Here is a 21523-nt window from a genome sequence, read left to right as displayed (position 1 = left end):
ACAATTTAAAAAAAGATATCACGCACAAACAAGCACAGGTTGGAGAGAATCCATTGGGACTCGACACCGAGGAAGCACAACAAATTGAGACTCAGAGGAGGCCATTGGGCCCATCATGCCTCCTCCACATCTCAACACGAGACCAATTAATACAAAATTATTTCTTTTTTAGGGGGGGAGATGGCAGTGGACGAAGGCGGTTCTTGAGTGTCAACTGTGAAACATACATCAACCACACTGCACACACACACACACACACACACACACATACACACACACACACACACACACACACACACAGATATACACACACACACAGACACAGATAGACACACACACACACACACACAGATAGACACACACACACAGATATATATACACACACACACACACACACACACACACACACACACACACACACACACACACACACACACACACACACACAGATACATACACACAGATACAAAGACACACACACACAGATACACACACAGCCACATACACGCAGATATAGGCACACACACACAGATACACACAGACACACACACACACACACACACACACACACACACCACCCCTTGACGAGACCCACACACATCCATGCTCAAGATACCGACAAGTCCTGCCAACATCCCTCTACCCCTCCATGTCCATAACTTCCAGATACCCAATTCTAATTTAAACTTATCGACTGTTTCTGCTGCCACTACCTTTCCAGGGAGACCATTACATGCATTAACTACTCTCTGAGTGAAAGTCCCCTACCTTACTACCGTCTTAACTCTCTCCTCTTCTTTACTCTCAGGCTATGACCCCTGGTCCTATCACTGTCTACTCTGTTGGATAATTCATCTTCACTTATTTTATCTCTACCTTTCATTATCTTAAACATCTTCATCATATCTCCTCGTAACCGCTTCCTTTCTAGTGTATAAAGCCCTGTCTCCTTCAGCCTCTCCTCATAGTTGAGTCTGGCTTGGCACGGAATCAATCCAGTAGTCCTACACTGAACCCTCTTTATGGCATCGATGTCCTTCCTGAGTTGTGGTGACCAGAACTGCAAACAACAATCTGGATGTGACCCTCCCTAAATTCCTGTACAATATTAACACCACCTCTTTTGATTTATATAATTGATCCACAGCCTAATTGATTATAATTAATTGATCTCCCTCCGAATACAACCTAAAACCCTCTTTGCTTCACCTATAGCTGCCCGGCACTTTGCTGCCTGCTTACCTCCCGGATCTATTACCACCCCTAGATCCTTCTCCTGTGTGACACTCTCCAAAATTACCCCTTACATCATGTAATCTCCATTTTCATTGTTCTTTCTCATCCCCAACACCTTACACTTGCTCAGGTTAAATTACATCTACCAATCTTTTGCCCAATCTACACAAGTATCAACACTTTCCTGTATCTGATCACCACCCCCTCTGATATCCGCCTCAACTCCAAGCCTTGTGTCATCTGCAAATTTGTAAATCCTACTCTTTACCCCATTATCCAAATCATTGATGTAAATAATGAATAGTAATGGTCCGAGTACTGATCCCTGAGGTACCCCGCTACTTACATCCTCCCAGCAAGACATCATCCCACTCACAGCCACTCTTTGCTTCCTATCATTTAGCCAGTTTGTAATCCAACTAGTGACCTGACCAGCCACTCTACAAGCCCTCACCTTGGCGAACAACCTCCGATGTGGTACCTTATCAAATGCCTTCTTAAAGTCTAGATATACTATGTCCACTGCCTTTCCCTCATCCACCCAATCAGACACTGATTCACAGAACTTTAAAAGATTTGTTAAACAGGAACTACCTTTGGTAAACCCATGCTGATTACCCTTAATTAGTTTGTATTTATTGAAATAGATCCTCATCTGATCCCGAATTAATGTCTCCAACACCTTCCCCACAACTGAAGTCAAACTAACAGGTCTATGGTTTCCAAATTATTATTCTCTGGATCCTTTCTTAAATGATGGTGTTACATTTGCTACTCTCCAATCCTCCTGTACCTGTCCTGACTCCAGGGAACTATTGAAAATATCCGTTAACATCTCATTTACCTGCTCAGCCACCTCCATCCATACTCTCAGGTCCATATTATCTGGACCCGGAGCCTTATCTACTCTTAGATTTCCCTCGCTGTTCCTTTACTTCCTCCACTCCAACCTGGATCTTCTGTAAAAGCCCTTCCTCACCTCCTCGATAGATACTCTCAGCTATTAGCAATTCTCCTGACTCCCTCACCACTGACTGCACTCACACCACTCCCTGCACCCTCACACCACTCCCTGCACCCTCACACCACTCCCTGCATCCTCACCACTCCCTGCACTCTCACCAGTGCCTGCTTGAAAGAGCCTTCAAAAGTCTTCTGAACTTTTGGTAAACACCATTACAATTATGGTTAACCATTCTGAAATTGCAACTCTTTCGTCTAAATGCTGAAATTATGTTTGAAAGACAATTTGAATGACAGATTTTGTGTTCGTAACTGCAGGTTGAAAGTGCCCGTCAAGCCGAACCGAGTTCCTGTAAACACACACACACACACACACACACACACACACACACACACACACACACACACACACACACACACACACACACACACACACACACACACACACACACACACAGCACATGTGTAAAATCATCACTTAGCATTCATACGTCATTTTGAAAGTTGAGAATTTGGGACATAACTTCACTTCCACTATGGGCCAGATCTTCTCGAGTTCTTGATATTACATGGAAACCGACATTGAGCACCACACCATGAGAACACTCAATGAACCTGGGTGTGAAGGCACTTTGGTGACGCTGCCATTGCCATCAACAGAGTCACTCTCTCAACATCCCTCAAGACATTTTTTTAGAGGACAGAGAAACTGAGTAGGATGTTGATTCATAGATCAAGACTCTTCTCCCAAGGCAGACAAATCAGTGACCTTCCTTTCATTCACCAGCTCTGTGGTATGCCATCTATTCATCCTTCACCAGGTCGCACTCATTCATCCAACAACTCCTTAAAGCCGACAAATCAAAGCACCCAGAGAATAAATACTCCATTTTCTACCCACAACCTCACCCTTCTCGTCCCTGCAACGTCATGACTTACCTGAGGTGTCATCCCTCATTTTGGTCTCTTCTTGCTTACCTTTTTATGCATGTGTATCTTCTGCTTCCCATTGTCTGTGAATTTATTAGAAGAAAAATCATTCCAACACAACGTTTATTACCCTCCCCGAAGGGTTTAGACAGAGTATTGCATTTGGGTCCGTTTGTCTGTCTGTTTGTCCGCACAGAACTTTCGTGTTTTTCTCCGCAACCGCTTGGCGGATTGAGACTCAATTTCCATCATTGATGCGACTACTCATGCAGGATGTTTTAATGATAATTATGACGTCATAGGTCACGTGTAGTGGCAGCCATATTGGAGAAACGGAAAAAAAAAAACTTTGTGGACCTCTGTATCTCTGAAACCGCACCAAGGAAAAAAATTGAAACTTGGCACATGGCAAGTACTCCTCATGGGGAATGAGGGTGATTTTTTTTATGACGTCATAGGTGCCTTCGTTGTGACGTCATAAATGCATAAGCAGAACACATCCGAACAGTATTAAAATTTGAGGTTTTAAAAAAAAATTTTAAACCTTCAAAAATCTTCTTCTCTGAAGTGGCTGAACAGATCGAGGCGAAACTTTACAAGTATGAGCGCCTGCCTATGAGGAACAAAAGGTTCACACACATGAATGTTATTGGTCAAATGGTTTGGCAGCCATATTGGATTTACAATTAGAACCTATAAAAAAATCTTCTCCAGATGGCTGGACAAATTGAGGGGGAAACTTCGCACAAGTGTTCCCCAAGCCATGGGTGTAACAAGTACTCCTCATGGCGAATGAGTGTGGTATTTTTATGACGTCATAATTGCATATGTGGAACGCTACATCCGATCAGTATAAAACTTTTTGAGGGTCATCAAGGGATAAAATGTTCCACAATTTATTTTGATGATGCCATCGATCACATGATTCGGCAGCCATATTTATTTCTTTTTTAAACCTTCGTCTCTGAAATTGCTGAAGAGATCGAGGCAAAACTTTACACATATGATCACCTATCCATGAGGAACAAAAGGGTGACACACATGATGTCATAGGTCACCATGGTTTAGCAGCCATATTGGATTTACCCTAAACCTATAAAAAATACACCACTCAAAAGAAGTCCTGGCAAAAGTTTGTAATCTCTGATTGTTAGGGTTCTTCTTCTTTCATATGCAACACAAGGCTGTGGGTGAGAATCATTTGCCGAAAGTGAGGCTGTGTCTGTGATGCAGTGCCCTCTCTCGATTAAAGCAGGAATATGTATTTTGTTCATGGTGCTGGCGATAGCTCGCCAACTCTTCACGAAGGACAGCGTGGGATCTTGAACGGCCATAGGCTAATGAACTGGGCATCTCATCAGCAAGCAACATCCATCCGAGGGATGGCACACATTGATGAATCACCCTGCAAGTGAAACACAGGATGGCAGTTTATAGCTGGACTGATATTCAAACCCAGGCTTGACAGCTTAGAAGGGAGTACGAGTACTTCAAAACAATCCTGCTAACCCTGGAGAGAGAGGGGTCATAAGCAATATCATTTTTGATTTTTAATAAAATGGTGACCTCATTATCACAAGCACATATCCCTTTCCTCTTGTTTAATTACATTGACACCGACATTGCTTATATTACCCCCTGATGAAGGCATCTGTTGTCAAAACTTCAGGCATGAGGCAAATTACACTTTGTTGCAAAGCTATAGATTGGTTCGTTCGTGTTCCCATCTGAACCCCTGGCTCATAATTCAGGTAACTATAATCCCATACACGATGTGTGTTCACTCATAGTTTGCTAGTGTCCTTATTCATGTTCAAATACACTGATGTCTGCTCATGTCTTTGTCCTGCATCTGATTTATGGGCAAGCATCTCCATGAGCCTTAGAACTCTGTAAATATATATATATATATATATATTGTGTTTACTATATCATGCCCATTGCCAAATTCAACATGATTTATTTCAAATAAAACAACAACAATAATAATTACAAGTTTTTATGATTCAACAGTGGAAATGTTCAAGCTCCACCATTCCTCAAGGTACGAGTAAGTGATGAAATGCAAAATTGCAAAAAAAGTTATTCTGGAACTGGATTTAAAGTGACACAATCAAGGCTGGCAGAATAGCCTCGAAGCTTTCTCACCTGGGTTTGAATCTTGACCCAACTATAAACTGTCATCGTGATGCATCACAGGCAGGGTGATTCATCAATGTGCATGCCATCCCCCATATGGACGTTAAACTGGGTGTCCCATCTGCGAGCATTCGTTGGTGGAAGTTAAAGATCCCACAGTGTCCTTCATGAAGAGAAGGTGAGCTACTGCTGGTGCCCTGACGTAATTCCAAATTCCTGCCCCGACTTCCTGTCAAAGTGGCAACCTGTCCAGGATCATAACCCTTGCCTAATAAACTGCTTCGGACACTCTGTATAGAGCATAGTTCACGGTTTGATCGAACACACAATCGGAAACCTCTTAGGCTCGTTCAGATTCTTCTCGGTTAAATATTTTTGCAAACACATCAAACTCCTCACGACTGGCCCGGTTTGCAGCTTGGGTGAGAAACGTACTCGTATGCGCACGAGACAGCAATCGGAACAAAACGGTTCTTCGTTTCAAATTCTGCTGCTTGTTTTTATCCTCCCTTCGTCTGGAAACAGAATAATAATCCAAATCGACAGATGGAGCAGTGTTTGTCTCAGCCAGGTCATCCTCCAGGCCCCGTGTTTTGATGGAATTGTTGCCGTACATGCCGTTAAAAGTCAAGTCCTCGATCGCATTGGAACCAAAACTATATTTGGTTTCATTTTCTCTTCTATCATGTGGAGTTACACTGCAGCCGTCAGAGCCTATGATGTAATCCAAATGAGTGGTGCTGCCTCCGGCGGCAATTGTGGGGGAGAAGAGTCCTCGGCGTGAGAGGAATGCATGTCGCAGTCGCAGCATGGCATGATCGGCAGTCAGCAACTGACAGCGCACTATTTCCTGGCGTGTTGCTCCCAACTGGAAAATGGAATACTGGAGATAACAGGAAACATGTTATTGGACTGTAGAAACCACCGTAAACAGCATTGGCATTGCAACTGGTCTCTACGATTGATAACTAGCAAAAGTACCTGTCCCCAACGATGGGAAAAGTTTAAGTTAATTTCTCAATTTAAAATATTTCATGGACTTTAAAAAGTTTAATATTGTGTTGCATTCAAAATATCCGGCTTTTTCAATTTGAGACCAATTGGTCGTCCTGTTTGCCAAAAGTTCCCAGATTGGTCACCTTGGACTCAATTTGCGGCTTCAGCGGCCATGGCCAAATCGCTCCTGTAACTTCCCATATAACGAAGTATCTGTACCCAGAGTATGGAGTTTGTTGTTTTAAAGATGCGGCTGTGCATAAGGAACAGATCTACAGAGACATTTGTGTGATATATACAATATCTACCCATGTATGTCTGTGTATATATATATATATATATACATACACTTAAATAAATATACATAGTGTTACGGATTTCAGAATCCGGTCTGATGAATACATCCACACATCCAGGTCCTCAGACAGTTATTTCCTTAAATCCATGTTCAGATTAGCCCCATCCCCATGTCTAATGGGATCTTAAATGTGATGCGTTGAGAAGGGTAAAAGATAGATCCCCTCTCTTATGGGAAGACACATTCACACAACATTCTTTCACAAGCTCTGAAGCTCACCCTCATTTTTCCTCAGCAACATTCTTTCACAAGCTCCGATGCCCGCCTTTTTTGATAGCATTCGGGTCGTCATGGGAACCGTGCCCCAGTGGGGCGGGGTGAGCTTGGGGCGGACGGCACCCCACGGAGACGGCCCAGGGATATAAAAACGAGCGAGAGAAAACGTGAGGTACATTCTGTGAGGAGAGACGTTCTGAGATATAAAAAAGTGAGGAAAAAGCGAGAGGGACGTTCTGAGAGGAGAGAGACGTTCTGAAGAGAAAAAGTATAGAGAGAAAAAGTGTGAAGAGAAAAAGTGAGGAGATAAAGTGATGAGAGAAAGAAGGGGGAAAAAGCGTTCTGAAGAGAAAAAGTGAGAAGAGGAAAAGCGAAAGGAGAGAGGAAAAAGCAAAGGGCAAGAGAAGCGACCAAGAGGCGGGTTTCTGACCTGCGCCGACGAGACAATTCGCCTTCCGAGTGCTTCGGCTAGCAAGCGTGTGGTGCGCGTGTGGGTGTGAGCAGCGCCGCCAACAAGTGAGGCACGGGTCGATCACCAACAACACCAGGATCTAAACCCGCGACGGACGATCTCGATGCCCTCCAGACTTCGACTTCCGTTCAAGGCTGCCTCGCGAGAGGGTACACGGCAAAGCTGGGTGCTGGCGACGGACGTGCCACACACGCACGCATTTTCAGGACGTTTTCGCTTCACGGACGACTTTCTGGTGAGCGAGACGATTCTCCCCCTCCCCTCCCCCTGAATGATCCATTGGGTACCCTTGTCTGTGTTTAGCTGTAATTAAGACAACCCCTGATAAGCTTCTGCTTTGTCTCTTTCCTGGCATTTTGATTGATTTTGCTTTGAAATTCATTCATTATTTACCTCAGCAAATAAAAGCTTCTTTTTATTTATTAATTTTATTATTAATAAATTTATTTGACGATTTCCAACCTGTCCGTGTTTGTCCTTTCCTTCCATTGGTCTGGCATTGTTTGGACCGAGATAGACTGGGAGGTAATTACCACAGATTTGACCAAAAAATCATCGGCACGCACCAGCGGTTAAAACGCTCAGCTGCTCTAATTAAAATCTAATCAGATAACATTGGTAATTTGCCGAGTGCACGCTCCCCGCTTAGGTAACCACGTGACCTCGAGTTAAACGGAATAATTATACGGTGGACACTGGAACTCGTGGTTGACTGCGTGGCGTTCGTGGTTTTAAAACAACTCACCGTACCACAACGTAAATTGTGAGTGGTGGCCCCAGGTCCGGCTCTCCTGAGGACAACCAAGGATTAATCCCCGAGTGACAAGCTGATGTCTTGGAACCCATCACCCACATACATCACTAAATAAACATACATCAGTAAATAAATTAAATATACGAATAAGTACCCATCACTAAATATATATATATATATATATATATATATATATATATATATATATATAAATATATATACATCCATACATACATATATAAATATACATATATACATACATACATATATATATATATATATACATATATATATATATACATATATATATATATACATATATATATATATATATATATATATATATATATATATATATATATATATATATATACATATACATATATATATATATATATATATATATATATATATATATATATATATATATATATATATATATAAATATATATACATCCATACATACATATATAAATATACATATATACATACATACATACATACATACATACTGTTACGAATTCCCGCCCGCCGGGGTGCGGACAGCCGCTTTTTAGCCGAATTGTGGCCGTACGCCCACCGGACGGACAATTCATTCGCAACTTTCCGGAACAACGCCGAAAACCAGTCACGGGTGTGCTCCAAGCGCACACCACGGCCTTGTCAATATTCTACCCGCGCGCGACAGGATCAATCACCAAATTGTCGATATACCTAATTTTTCGCGCAGGCAGCCTACCGAGAGACCGTACCTCAGCGAGGACTGCTTGGACACGAACCGCTTAAGCGGTTCGTTCCATTCTGGGATAACTGAGCGGGGTATTATCGCGAGACCTCGCTGGACCCGATTCTTTTATCGGCTATCAAAAAGCCCGCTACCATTCCGAAATGCAATATGGCGTTTCAATGGGGAAAATGACACAACGTACAGGTTCACATTCAAATAAGCACATTTATTTACTAATATAAGCATGTAAGCAGTCAAGCAATCAAGCAGGTATGCAATCAATGGGGGGTAGGGACAAAACACGAGCAAGACAAGAGCTACAACCGTCTATTTACTATGTACACACTTAACAGTTCCACTTACGGACATGGCGCCACAACATTCACACAAAAGCAAAGAAAAGCCCCAGGACAGATGAGGGGCAGACTGGACCCCTTGGGGTCTTTATTGACACGGAGCCATGTAGACCGCAGAGGCTCCATGAGACAGGGCTGGCTACCTTCACCTCGCTGGGGCGGCCCGTCTCCACGACCCACGGTAAGGCACGGCTCGGCAGGCCACGCGCCTTGCCTCCGCTGCTCTCTCTTTCCTCCTTTCCACACGCCTCCACAACCTCCCGCAGCCGACGACTCGGAGAGCGACCATGACCCCCAGACCTTGACCCAGGCAGAGAGCAACCACGACCTGCCGACCTCCAGCCCCACTGCCTAGACCTCTCGTTCCGCGTGCCCTTTTATCTCGACGGCGCATCGCCCCCTCCCCTCGCGGCGCGCGGGGGAGGAAAATTCCAGGTGAGATCGGCCCGGCTCTTTTGTTTTAAGTACTGCATCCCCGCGTCTCTTCCGCACGTGCTTTTTGTTGGGTGGGGGGAGGGGTGAGGCCCTCGTCCGTTCTCTCCTGACGAATGTCAGGCTTCCCGCAACCCTGCTGAGGTGGCAACGTGGTGGTGGTGTGGTTGGCGTTATGGTGGCGTGGCTGGCGTTTTGTGGTGGTCTTGATGGTGGTGTGGCTGGCGTTTGTGGTGGTCGTGAGGGTGGTGTGGTTGGGCGGTGGTGGTTAAGATGGTTGTTGTGAAGGTTGTGGTTAACGTGGCATGGCTGGCGCTTTATGGTGGTAGTAATGGTGGTTGGTCCAAAATAACGATAGTAAAATAAAAACGGCTAACTCCAAGATCACAGCCCAGGTGACACGAATAATTCCCATTAGACAACGGTGGGGAAATCTAACTGAACACGGACTTATCGGCATCACTGAACCAAGGACCTATATGGTGTTCTGCGAATTTCCACAGCCGTAACAATACATACATATTGTTACGGCTGTGGAAATTCGTAGAACACCATATAGGTCCTTAGTTAGTTATGCCGATAAATCAGTGTTCAGTTAGATTTCCCCACCGTTGTTTAATGGGTATAATTCGTGTGGACAGGGCTGTGAATTTTCAGGTAGCCTTTATTCTTTGCTATCGTTATTTTGGACCAACCGCTTCACACCAACCACCACCACCACCAACATCGCTCTCAACAACCGCTTCCCACAACCCTCATAACCACATCACCACGTCTCCACCTCGGCACACGGTTGCCAGTGGCCTGGCCTTTGTCGAGGGAAAGCAGGCAGCCCTCGTTCCCCCCTCTCCCGGACGAATGGCGTCTCCACGGTGCATTCCACCCTGCTGTGGAAGAAAAATGCAGTGGCGAGGGAGCATCCCCGATTTGGCGGGAAAACGCTTCCTTCAAGAAGGTTCCCGCATGTTCGGGAAGGTTCCCGCATGGTCTGGAAGGAGGGCTGAGCGAGAGCGGAGGGCGGAGCGTGGGTAATAAAAAATGCGCACGGAGCGTTCGTTCTCTCTCTCTGGGGTTGCTACCGCTCTCTCGCTGTCGTTGCTCAAGCTCTCTGTCGTCGCTGGAGTTGTCACTGCCGCTGGATGCCGCGGAAGGACCTGGGCTGCTTCTGCCGGAGCTGCGTGAAGATGTGGGCTCGTGTCCGAGTCAGGAACTTGGAGCGGTCGGTCGGTGGAGGTCCGGGCGTCACGAGGGAGACGCGGGCTGGAGGCGCAGCCCTGCTGTGTCACGCGAACCTGCGCGTGCATGTGGGGAGAGCCGGAGAGAGCTCGCCTGCCGCTTGGCAAGGCCTGGGCGCAACTGCGGCTATGCTAGCTGCCGTGGGGACGGGACGTCGCGACTCGCCCCAGCAAGGCACCACGAGGGTGCAGGTAACTTGCAACGGTCTCGTGGGACTCTTTCAGTCTGCCAAGTCCCACGCCATAAAGACCCAAGAGGTCCAGTCTGACTCCCTTGTCTGTGAGGGGGTCTTTTCCTTGTTTTTCTTTGAATAAATGTTGTGGCGCCAAGTCCCGTAAGTAAAACCTGTTAAGTAAATGTACATAATAACCATAGTCGGGTGTAGTGTTTTTGCCTTGCCCGTGTCTTTGTCCCCGTCCCGCAGTCTTCAACAAACAACTGCATGCGTGTTTTTCCATCACTGCATGACTGCATGATTGTTTGTACATGTACTGTATAATAAATGTGCTTGTGTGAATGTTAACCTGTTCGTCGTGTCCTTTTTCGCCAAATTGAACTGCTATCTTTCTTTCGGAATACTAGTTGGGTTTTGAATACCGATAATAGACTTGGGTCCAGCGAGGTCTGGCGATAATACCTGTTCGGTTATCCCAGAACGGAACGAACCGCTTAAAGCGGTTCATGTCCAAAAAGGCCTTCGCCGAGGTACGATCCCTCGGTAAGTTACCCACGCGAATACTTAGGTATATCGATATTTGGCGATTGACCCTGTCGCGCGCGGGTAGAATGCGGACTGGGCCGTGGTAGGATTAAGAACCCACCCGTGACTGGTTTCTGGCGTTGTTCCAGAAAGTCACGACTGAATTGTTCGTTCGGTGGGCGAGCGGCCGTTATTAGTTAACGCGGTCACTCACACGCCGGGCGGGCGTAGATTCATAACAATATAAATATACACACATACATATAAAGATACACACATACATATATATATATATATATATATATATATACAGGGTGGGTTGACTCAGCCTGTCATCCTTCCGAGGTCGGCGAAATGAGTACCAGCAGACTGGGCCGGTGTATACCCCGGTTAAAATAGGTGTACCGTATCCCTGTGTCGTAAGAGGCGACCAGGGTTGCGTCAGGAAGGGCATCTGGTGTAAAACATGTGCCAAATCACAATGCGGATCATACGGATGATCTGCTGTGGCGACCCCTAACGGGAGCAGCCGAAGGAAGAAGAAGATATATACAGGGTGAGTCAGAAGTAGCGCCCGATTTCTGTCAGTTGATTGTTTGCCATTTGTATTACAGTGTACAAGAAGGTCGAAATAAATGAATGACACATTTATCGAACGATTTATTCAAGAAAAAATTATTACGGAACTGTACCAAGCTGTTTTACTCGCAATTTTCAAAGTGCCCTCCCTCGTGATTGATGCACAATTGCAGCTGAGCAGGCACAGAGCGGCACACACGTCTGCAGAGTTCGATATCAATTTCCTCAAACTTTGCAGTGATTTTAGCCTTCAATTCCTGAATGGTACGAGGCTTTTCATGATAAACAAGGTCTTTCATGAGCCCCTAAATAAAGAAATCTGGAGGTGTAAGGTCTGGGGAGCGTGCCGGCCACTCGATCGGACCACGGCAGCAGATCCACTTTCTGGGAAAGTTTTCATCAAGCCACTGACGAACATAACATCCATAATGAGGTGGAGATCCATCATGCTGGAAATAACAGTCCTGATTTTGTATCCTGGGCCAAGAGAAGGTTTGCAGCATATCCAGGTAAATTTCTGCAATGACAGATCCCTCAAAGAAAAAGGGTCCAATTATCCCTAATGGAGATATGGCTGCCCAAACTGTCACTCCAGGTAAATTTACCTCCTTCTCAACCGTCACTCTTGGGTTATTCGTAGCCCATTAGACACAATTGTATCTGTTAATTGTGCCATTGAGCTTAAAAAATGCCTCATCTGACCACCAGATGTTGTCTAGCATTGTGTCCTCTTCGTGAAGTTTAGCTAAGAACTCTTCGAAAAATTGAAGACGGCGGTCATCATCTTCATCATGAAGGGCATGCAGTAAGCGTGGAATGTAAGGTTTCCATTTTTTCTGGTGAAGGATACGGATAACACTTGAATGGCTCATTTCCAACTCTGCAGATAAACGGCGAGTTGACTTTTGCGGACTTTGTTCCAGTCTTCTGATGGCTTCTTCAGCCTTCGCTACATTCTTTGCCGTTTTCGGACGACCGGACTTCTTTGCAGTGGCTACCGACCCTGTTGCTTCAAATTTCTCGACAATCGATCGTATGTTTCTTCCCCGAGGTGGGTTAATATCGAATTCCTGTGCCAAACGGCGTGCCGCCATCGTTGGTTGTTCATTACATTTGTAGTAATGTTTCACGGCCGCAATGCGTTGATTCATTGAAAGGTAATTCATGGTTCAATTTCGTGAAAATTCAGTAACTTTCCAAACTCGCAGCAATAACCTGCAAAACAAAATAAAAAATAACGAAAATTAATAATCTGCAAGACAATTATTAACAACATGACTTCCCAGAAAGAATCTGACAGCCGAAAAAACAGAAATTGGGCGCTACTTTTGACTCACCCTGTATATATATATACATACATATTTATTGATACATCAATAAATAAATAAATATAGGTGTGCTTGTGTGTGTGTGTGTGTGTGTGTGTGTGTATGTGTGTGTGTGTGTGTGTGTGTGTGTGTGTGTGTGTGTGTGTGTGTATGTGTGTGTATGTGTGTGTATGTGTGTGTGTGTGTGTGTGTGTGTGTGTGTGCGCGCGCGCGCGCGCGCGCGCACGCTGTAGTGGTGAACAGCTGTCTTGAAGACCTTGTGGGAAGAACGAGATTGAAGAGAATGTGTAAATTCGTTCAACAATTGGGGGGGGGGGGGGGGAAGAGGACTAAATGAGTAAAGGTGAGCAGCTATTCTGGAATGGGGTAGTTTCACGAGAAGGGGGTTGATGGTGGACCGTGTGCACCCTGCAGGAACCTGAGGGGGAACAAAACACGAAAAGAGCAGAGGGTGCAACACCAGAATACAGAGAGACCACCAACCCATAGACTCAACATGGGAAAGTGATAGGCCCATACACACAGCTTCGTCACGGGAGATTGCAATGATCTTGAAGGCCTTGGTTTCCATGGCATCAAGCCGAGGAAGGTGTGAGGCAGGAAAGGCAGCCCAGAGGGAAGTGCGGTACTACATCAAGCTGAGGATGAAGGCTTTGTAGGTGGATAATAATTCAGGTGTGTCAAGGAAGGACTCTGCACCTAAAAGAGTGGTTTGCCGAAGAAAGAACATGGCTGACCATGAGACCCAAAGGTTTGAGTGATCATTAATTGGAAGGTTATGGGTGAGAGATGTGATTGGGTTTTGTGATTTATACTAGCAGATACCCGTCTCTGACAGGTATGGGAGACAAGACGGATCACAATACTCGGTTACGGTAGTTTATTTGGATGTTTTGCGCCGCATTCAACAGCTCAGTTCATATTGGTGGCGTGTCTGGGTGCCCATGGTGGTGTTTGAGACTGGTCGCTTTAGATTGTTGGTTTTGACACAGAGTGCCGGATGAGTAACACGAACAATTTGACATATTCATCGTTTCTATATTACCTCCATCAACAGATCAACAACATGGCAGGATAAAAGTCATAAATGCTGAGTTGAACAAACGTCCTGAACTCATGGACTTAGTAGAGTAAAGCAAGTCGTCTGGGACCCGGCCGTCGGTTTTCCGCCGAGCGCTGCTGATTGTGACGTCATCGATTCCCTCTTTGAAAATTCTATCTATATTCGATTTTTTGAATCCGCTATCACCTGCGTAAATACATGGAACACATAATGTGAAGATTTCAGAAGTATGAACAGAATATGTTTGGAGAAAAGTGTGTTAGAAGTTCCAGGCTTACGCCCATCATATTATGGTGATGTTATCTGCTATTGACATTGCATGTGGTACATGATTGGGAGCCGGGGTGATGAGAGTTTCCGTCTACACTGTCACTGATGATTCGCCAACAAGTGATGAAACCGATCTGGTGGCTGAGGGGACATGCAACATTGGGACCTCATGTGTGTACTTCTTGTGAATGTCTGCAGGTGTAGAAGAGTCCAGGTAGGGTTTGAAACAGCAAAGGACTTACCTTATGTAGCTTTTCTTGGTTGCTTTATGCAGCTTTTATTTGGTTGGAAGAGCATGGGGGTTAATTATAAAGCCCCTGTGGTAATTGATTAGCTGAGAGCTGATCAGTGGTTCCCTCCAATTACAGATGATCTGCCATTACTTGCACGCACACATAGTATTATGTGATGATAATAAGAGCACAACGCCTGGTGTTGGCTTAGTGGTTAGGGTGGCGGCTTGGGATCCTAGGGTCCCGAGTTCAAGCCCCGTTGGCCGCTGAATTAAAAATGCACCAGGAGGTTGACTCAGCCTGTCATACTTCCGAGGTTGGCAAAATGAGCACCAGTGTACTGAGAGAGAGGGGAGAGAGAGAGAGAGAGAGGGGAGAGAGAGAGAGAGAGAGAGAGAGAGGAGAGAGAGAGAGAGGGGAGAGAGAGAGAGAGGGGAGAGAGAGAGAGAGAGGGGAGAGAGAGAGAGAGAGGGGAGAGAGAGAGAGAGAGGGAGAGAGAGAGAGAGAGAGAGAGAGAGAGAGAGGGGAGAGAGAGAGAGAGGGGAGAGAGAGAGAGAGGAGAGAGAGAGAGGGGAGAGAGAGAGAGAGAGAGAGAGAGAGAGAGAGGGAGAGAGAGAGAGAGGGGAGAGAGAGAGAGAGGGGAGAGAGAGAGAGAGAGAGAGAGAGAGAGAGAGAGAGAGAGAGAGAGAGAGAGAGAGGAGAGAGAGGGGAGAGAGGGGAGAGAGGGGAGAGAGGGGAGAGAGGGGAGAGAGGGGAGAGAGGGGAGAGAGGGGAGAGAGGGGAGAGAGGGGAGAGAGGGGAGAGAGGGGAGAGAGGGGAGAGAGGGGAGAGAGGGGAGAGAGGGGAGAGAGGGGAGAGAGGGAGAGAGAGGAGAGAGAGGAGAGAGAGGAGAGAGAGAGAGGAGAGAGAGGAGAGAGAGGAGAGAGAGGAGAGAGAGGAGAGAGGAGAGAGGAGAGAGAAGAGAGAAGAGAGAGATAAGAGCACAGGCATGACAGGCCAAATGATTTCCTCCTGCGTCAAAGTTCCTTGTAATTAAAACTCGTGCTGCCAATAATTCCAAAAAAGGGAATGTGGTTAACGTTTCCAAATACTATATCCACAAATCCCCTCTTAGACAAAATTGTTTTTTTGTTTCACTGTTTATAACTCGTTATTTAAAAGGATTCGTTTTTGAAGGCAGGAGTTTGATTACATTTGAAAACGACTATCTTGTGGAGCCCATGAAATGCCGGTGACAGATAATTACCTCCGCCATCAAAGGTGGGCAGAGGTTATGTTTTCACAACTGTCTATCCGTCTGTCTGTCTGCAGAATATCCCCAAAAAAAGCTGTGGATGGATTCGGATGAAATTTGGTGGACAGGTTGGGTGTATGAGAAGGCCAAATTGATTCGATTTTGGTGAAGATCTGGCTCTGGATCCAAGAAATTTTAATTTTTAAAGTGATTCTTCACCATTGAGAGATGATATGCCAAAAATGATGTGTGGCATATTTCAAAAAGCTGGGGTAGTGTTATGAAAAAAAAACTCAGTGGATGAGTTGGTTCGGCGACAAGAACAAGCCGATTCAATTTTGGTGACGGTCCGGATCCAGATCCAGATCCAGCCCATCCGTGGGATACAAAACTGCTGGCAGAGGTATGTGCTCTACAGAGTACCGTTCAAATAAATCGTATAATTAGTCTATTATCGTTTGAAAAAGTCGGCCTTTGATGGAATTTATTTTGTATACATAAATCTAGGGTCATGGACAAGCTAAATGACAATGGACAGTTGCAGGTTCGCAGATTGATCGAGGATGAAATGGCAATGGGGAGACAAAGATCACAGCTGAATGGACTAGTGAGTGAAGGGCAATGAGTGAGAGGGTGGAGGTCAGCAAGATCTGTGAGAGAGGAGAGATAGGTATCGGAGAAAGCACGAGGTGACGATGGGTGTCACTCTGGAAGCATTGGAGGGAGGGACACAAGACATCAGACACAGGGAAGAGGATAGAGAGGTGAAGGAAGAGAGGGCGTAGAGTTTAGAATTGGGAAAGGTAACCAGGTGTGGGATTCTGGAACAATGCATGCAACCTGGGGGATGCCGAGAGGGGAGAGGGAGGAGGGAGGCGATAGAAAGACGAATCAACTAACCAGCCCATGGTAGGTGAGAAGCAGAACCTGGGACTCGGTCTTCTGCTGAAATGGGTCAACGTCACGAGAGCCTTGGACCAGATCACCTCCAATGGACCAAGAAGAGAAACAGGTGCACCAGCCGGGAGTGGTGGATTTGCTGTTATTTATTTATTTATTTATTTATTTATTTTTCCAAACGCTAACATAATTGATAACAAAATGAAGTGTGTTGCATTGAGAATAAATAAAATCCTGTTCATAAAAGGGGACATTATTTTAACACTGCATTGGTGGAATAACCAAGTTCTCACTGAAGTCGATTTACCACCCATCCAGCAGTAGTTATGTGACATTCACCTGGAGGACGTCGAGTACATCCTTGGGATCCATGCAAACCAAGTCAGGTGACCCACGTAGGAGCAGCACCTGCTGCTGCTTCGTAAATTCACACTTGAAGCGCAGCGTGTCGATACAGCGCCCCATTTGACGCGGAGACACGAGCAGCACCCACGGCAAGGTTTGCACGACTCTCTGCAAATCACCTGGAACCGTACCATTGTGACAAACGAACGAGAGGCGGATATTAGCGGAAGCCTCTGCAGTGTAAAGGGGGCTGGAAGCAAATGAGAAAAAAAAAATGCAGAGAACCGTGTCGAACAGGATTGCAGGTTCTTGATGAGATGAAACCGAAGTACAAACCTTCCATCAACCCGTGCTTCCGTAAGCACGTAGCACTTTGCTCGATGCTCTTTGGACTGCTGGCGAGAAGATCGGGGCAGATTGGTAGAGCTCCCAAACAGGTGGAATTGCAGGGGTGGAGTTCAAACAAAGTTTCAAGGATGGAGAATATTTTCTGATACAGAAAAGAAATAAAAAAATAAACGATGTCAGAGGTAGTTTGGTACAAAGAAACACCAGATGGTATATCCTCACACGTTGCGCACACAATAGTGTAACATTGGTTAAATCACATCTCCATGCTTTGTACACACCTGTGGTTTCACATGCTTAAGAAGACTGGAATTCATCAATAAAAACTCCTGGAGTTCGGTGGCGAGGATTCCTCTTTCTTCCAACTTCATCCTCAGCTCCTCAACAGTTGAAACGCTCTTTATTGGGAATAGACCAGGTCCAGGATAACATTGATAAAAAGATGCCGATACTAAAACACAACATCTCATACGGTGTCAACGGTCCCTTTTAAGAACCATCCTTTTATGGGTTAGGGTGGACAAAAGGAGAAGAGGATAAATGGAGGTAGGAGGCGAGGGTAAAGCGGGATAGGATGGGGTGAGGGTGAGGAGGAGGGGGTGAGGGGGACGGGGTGAGGGTGAAGGGGTCGGGGTGAGGGTGAAGGGGTCGGGGTGAGGGTGAAGGGGACGGGGTGAGGGTGAGGGTGAAGGGGACGGGGTGAGGGTGAAGGGGACGGGGTGAGGGTGAAGGGGACGGGGTGAGGGTGAAAGGGACGGGGTGAGGGTGAAGGGGGACGGGGTGAGGGGGTGAAGGGGACGGGGTGAGGGGGTGAAGGGGACGGGGTGAGGGGGTGAAGGGGACGGGGTGAGGGGTGAAGGGGACGGGGTGAGGGGGTGAAGGGGACGGGGTGAGGGGGTGAAGGGGACGGGGTGAGGGGGTGAAGGGGACGGGGTGAGGGGGTGAAGGGGACGGGGTGAGGCGGTGAAGGGGACGGGGTGAGGGTGAGGGTGAAGGGGACGGGGTGAGGGTGAGGGTGAAGGGGACGGGGTGAGGGTGAGGGTGAAGGGGACGGGGTGAAGGGGACGGGGTGAGGATGAAGGGGACGGGATGAGGGTGAAGGGGATAAGGTAATGGAGGTGTGAGTTTGTCAGTGGAGGCCACAAGGATGAGTGTGTGAGTGTAAGCGAGTGTGCAGGGAAAGTTGAAGACTTACACGACTCTTACAATAGCCAGCTGTGGATCCATAGGTCGGGAATGATGTTCGACGAGACAAGGTCAAACCCTTCCTGATCATCCTCACAGATGTTTCCAGTATAAACCGCATTTGCCGATAACCGTTAAACAGTGTGTGACGTCACACGTTACGTTTCTCACAGGGAGCGTCGCCACTCGAGGGTGAAGCGGTTCTGATTTACTCTTTGGACTAATTTTCTTCAAGTTAACCAAAACAATTCCGTGTAATAATATGTACAAAACGAAACAGCACACATTATTAATGCCGAATGACAACGTCAACATCATCAATACACCAATCGGATTGCGATTAAATGAGACTGTCGCTAACTACACCGTCATGGCCGCATTGATATGTACAAGGAGCTAATTAAAAGGTCGATGGAAGAAGTTACAACTTTTTTTTTTTCTTCTTGGATGACTTAAACATTTCAAAGCGTATATATCATTTTATGGAATAGGGAAGTGGAGGTGTGCAGAAAGCCTGGGTTTGGGTGTAACAGAAATGCAGAAGCAGGGGGTGAGTCTGGAGGTCTGACAGGAAGACAGAGCTGAGTTGAGCTCGACCAGAGGAGAAACAAAAAAACAAATAAATAAAGACCACCGATCTGTCTGCGATGTGACAGGAACAGGCCTTGTGCTTCGGCCTCATTGTAGATGCCACAGAATCCATGAAATGTAATGCTGAGGCTGCAACCCATAAAGGAGAGCTGCACAACATTGGGCTATGGATAAGGCCCTGTTTGTGAGTAGGGCAATATTACATTTTCCAAGGAACGACATGGAATGTAGGAGGATGTCCAGTTTATAGCTGGCTTTGGAGGCCAGCCAAGCTGTATGGTCAGCCCAAGAGTGGTTCCTGGGTGAGCAAGGCCAAGAAGCTCAAATAGTGAGGTACCAGAGTGAAAATATCGTTACACGGTGGACAAAAGCATAAATTTTTCACCAAAGCACCTCCATGGTATACCTTTTAGAAAAACAAGCTCAAATGAGCTAAGATCCTCATCCTCTTAATGATGACGTCATAAAAACGGATATGACGTCATTGTGATGTATCAGGTTTGCGATAAATTATCTGTGCTAATGCCCGCAAACAAAATTCAAACAGTTTGCCTAGTTTCGGAGATAATGGTGTAGGCGATTTCCATTAGCGGCGATATTATGACGTCAACTTTTTTTCAAGGAAGAATTTCCAAAACCGGAGATGGTTACTGCCTGCGCGTGGGCTCTCTGCATATACATGGCAAGTTTCACGAAGATCCGATGAAAAATCTGGGTTGTGAAACAAAGAATGTCAAAAAATAGGAGTGACGTCATAAAAATTGATATGACGTCATAGTGATGTATCATATGTACGGTAATTCATCTCTGCTAATGCTCTGTTCGATTCCCGCAAACAGAATTCAAAAAGCTTGCCTAGTTTGAGAATTTTTTAGGCGATTTCCATTAGCGGGGATATTTTGACATCATAACTTTTTTTCTCGGAGGAATTTTCAAAATCGGAGATGGTTACTGTCTGCACAGGGTATTTTTACATATATATATATATATATATATATATATATATATATATATATATATATATATATATATATATATATATATATATATATATATATATATATATATATATATATATATATATATATATATATATATATATATATTTATATATATATATATATATATATATATATATATATATATATATACCAAGTTTCAGGAAGTTTTGATGAAAACGGAGGAAGGGTGAGGGTGAAGGGGACGGGATGAGGATGAAATGGACGGGGTTTCAGGAAGTTTCGATTTACCCTCGTCATAAACTTTTGGTCCTGTTTGCTTTTTCTGTGAATTACTACTTTCGTGATCACGGTGACTGACAACGAATTGAAGACTAAGCTACGTACCATACGGAAGAGTGAGCCCACTATAAGATAGTGAAAAATGCTAAATTTGAATAGCGAGATGAAGATCGTGTACATTCCAGGGAATGTATTGTTTGAACAAGGTCTTCAATGACATTTGAGAACGGGCACCCTTGCATTTATCCCCTAAATGTTATGTTTTATTTTTTTTACACATTTGAATAATGACATCACTGCAACATAGTTAGTCAACTTAAAAATGCTTATATATCAATTACTTGTTTCTTGAAATATTAAATTAATGATTCGAAATCTCAGCACAGAACTTCACAACCTTATTTTATACATTAATTTGCTCTAATAGCTTGTTAGTCTATTGTGACGTCATTAAATACACTTCCTGTCATCACATCTTTTTTGAGCTTACCCTCTTTTTGATCCTTATACATGGGCAAAGCTTTGGTAAAAAAAACAATTGTGCTTTTGTCCACCGTGTGAGGGTCCTTGGCATTTTTGTTAATGAGGTACCTCACTAAAAAGACCAAACCTCGTCCAATGGCTGATAATGTGGAAATACACATAAGTTGGTTCATTTGATGATTCTTCCAAAGTGTCAGAGTGATATTTC

At 45.2% G+C, this 21523-nt stretch overlaps 1 protein-coding gene across 6 annotated transcripts; it reads right to left on the bottom strand.

The window, feature by feature from the left end:
- Window positions 1-4003: 4003 nt before the first annotated feature.
- LOC147013778 (transcription termination factor 4, mitochondrial-like) lies at window positions 4004-19280 on the bottom strand. 6 transcript variants are annotated; one of them, XM_085850998.1, is made up of 6 exons: window positions 19011-19254; window positions 18097-18213; window positions 17804-17957; window positions 17462-17646; window positions 17123-17208; window positions 4004-4534 (listed from the first exon to the last, which is right to left on the bottom strand). In XM_085850998.1, the coding sequence occupies exons 1-6, from the start codon at window positions 19119-19121 to the stop codon at window positions 4327-4329; spliced, it is 861 nt and encodes a 286-aa protein (XP_085707124.1). In that variant the 5' UTR covers window positions 19122-19254; the 3' UTR covers window positions 4004-4326. The 6 variants fall into 6 exon arrangements, with proteins under 6 accessions (XP_085707124.1, XP_085707126.1, XP_085707123.1 ...); XM_085850999.1 differs by lacking the exon at window positions 4004-4534 and adding an exon at window positions 5917-6151 and having other exon boundaries at window positions 19011-19245; XM_085851000.1 differs by lacking the exon at window positions 17123-17208 and having other exon boundaries at window positions 4005-4534; window positions 19011-19242.
- Between the last annotated feature and the right edge of the window lie 2243 nt (window positions 19281-21523).

The sequence above is a fragment of the Eptatretus burgeri genome, chromosome 13, assembly GCF_056783735.1.
Source record: "Eptatretus burgeri isolate ZD-2024b chromosome 13, Ebu_testis_v1, whole genome shotgun sequence".
NCBI classification, from domain to species: Eukaryota; Metazoa; Chordata; class Myxini; order Myxiniformes; family Myxinidae; genus Eptatretus; species Eptatretus burgeri.
This window is presented reverse-complemented; position numbering and strand designations above follow the sequence as displayed.

What these genes read in the sequence shown, in the direction of transcription:
- LOC147013778 (XM_085850996.1), bottom strand. Translation starts at nt 19,121, where the DNA reads ATGCGGTTTATACTGGAAACATCTGTGAGGATGATCAGGAAGGGTTTG. An exon ending in CTGGCTATTGTAAGAGTCGT is followed by an intron (nt 18,214 to 19,010) that starts GTAAGTCTTCAA and finishes TTCCCAATAAAG; the next exon opens with AGCGTTTCAACTGTTGAGGA. An exon ending in ATGTACTCGACGTCCTCCAG is followed by an intron (nt 6,152 to 17,461) that starts GTGAATGTCACA and finishes TGTTATCTCCAG; the next exon opens with TATTCCATTTTCCAGTTGGG.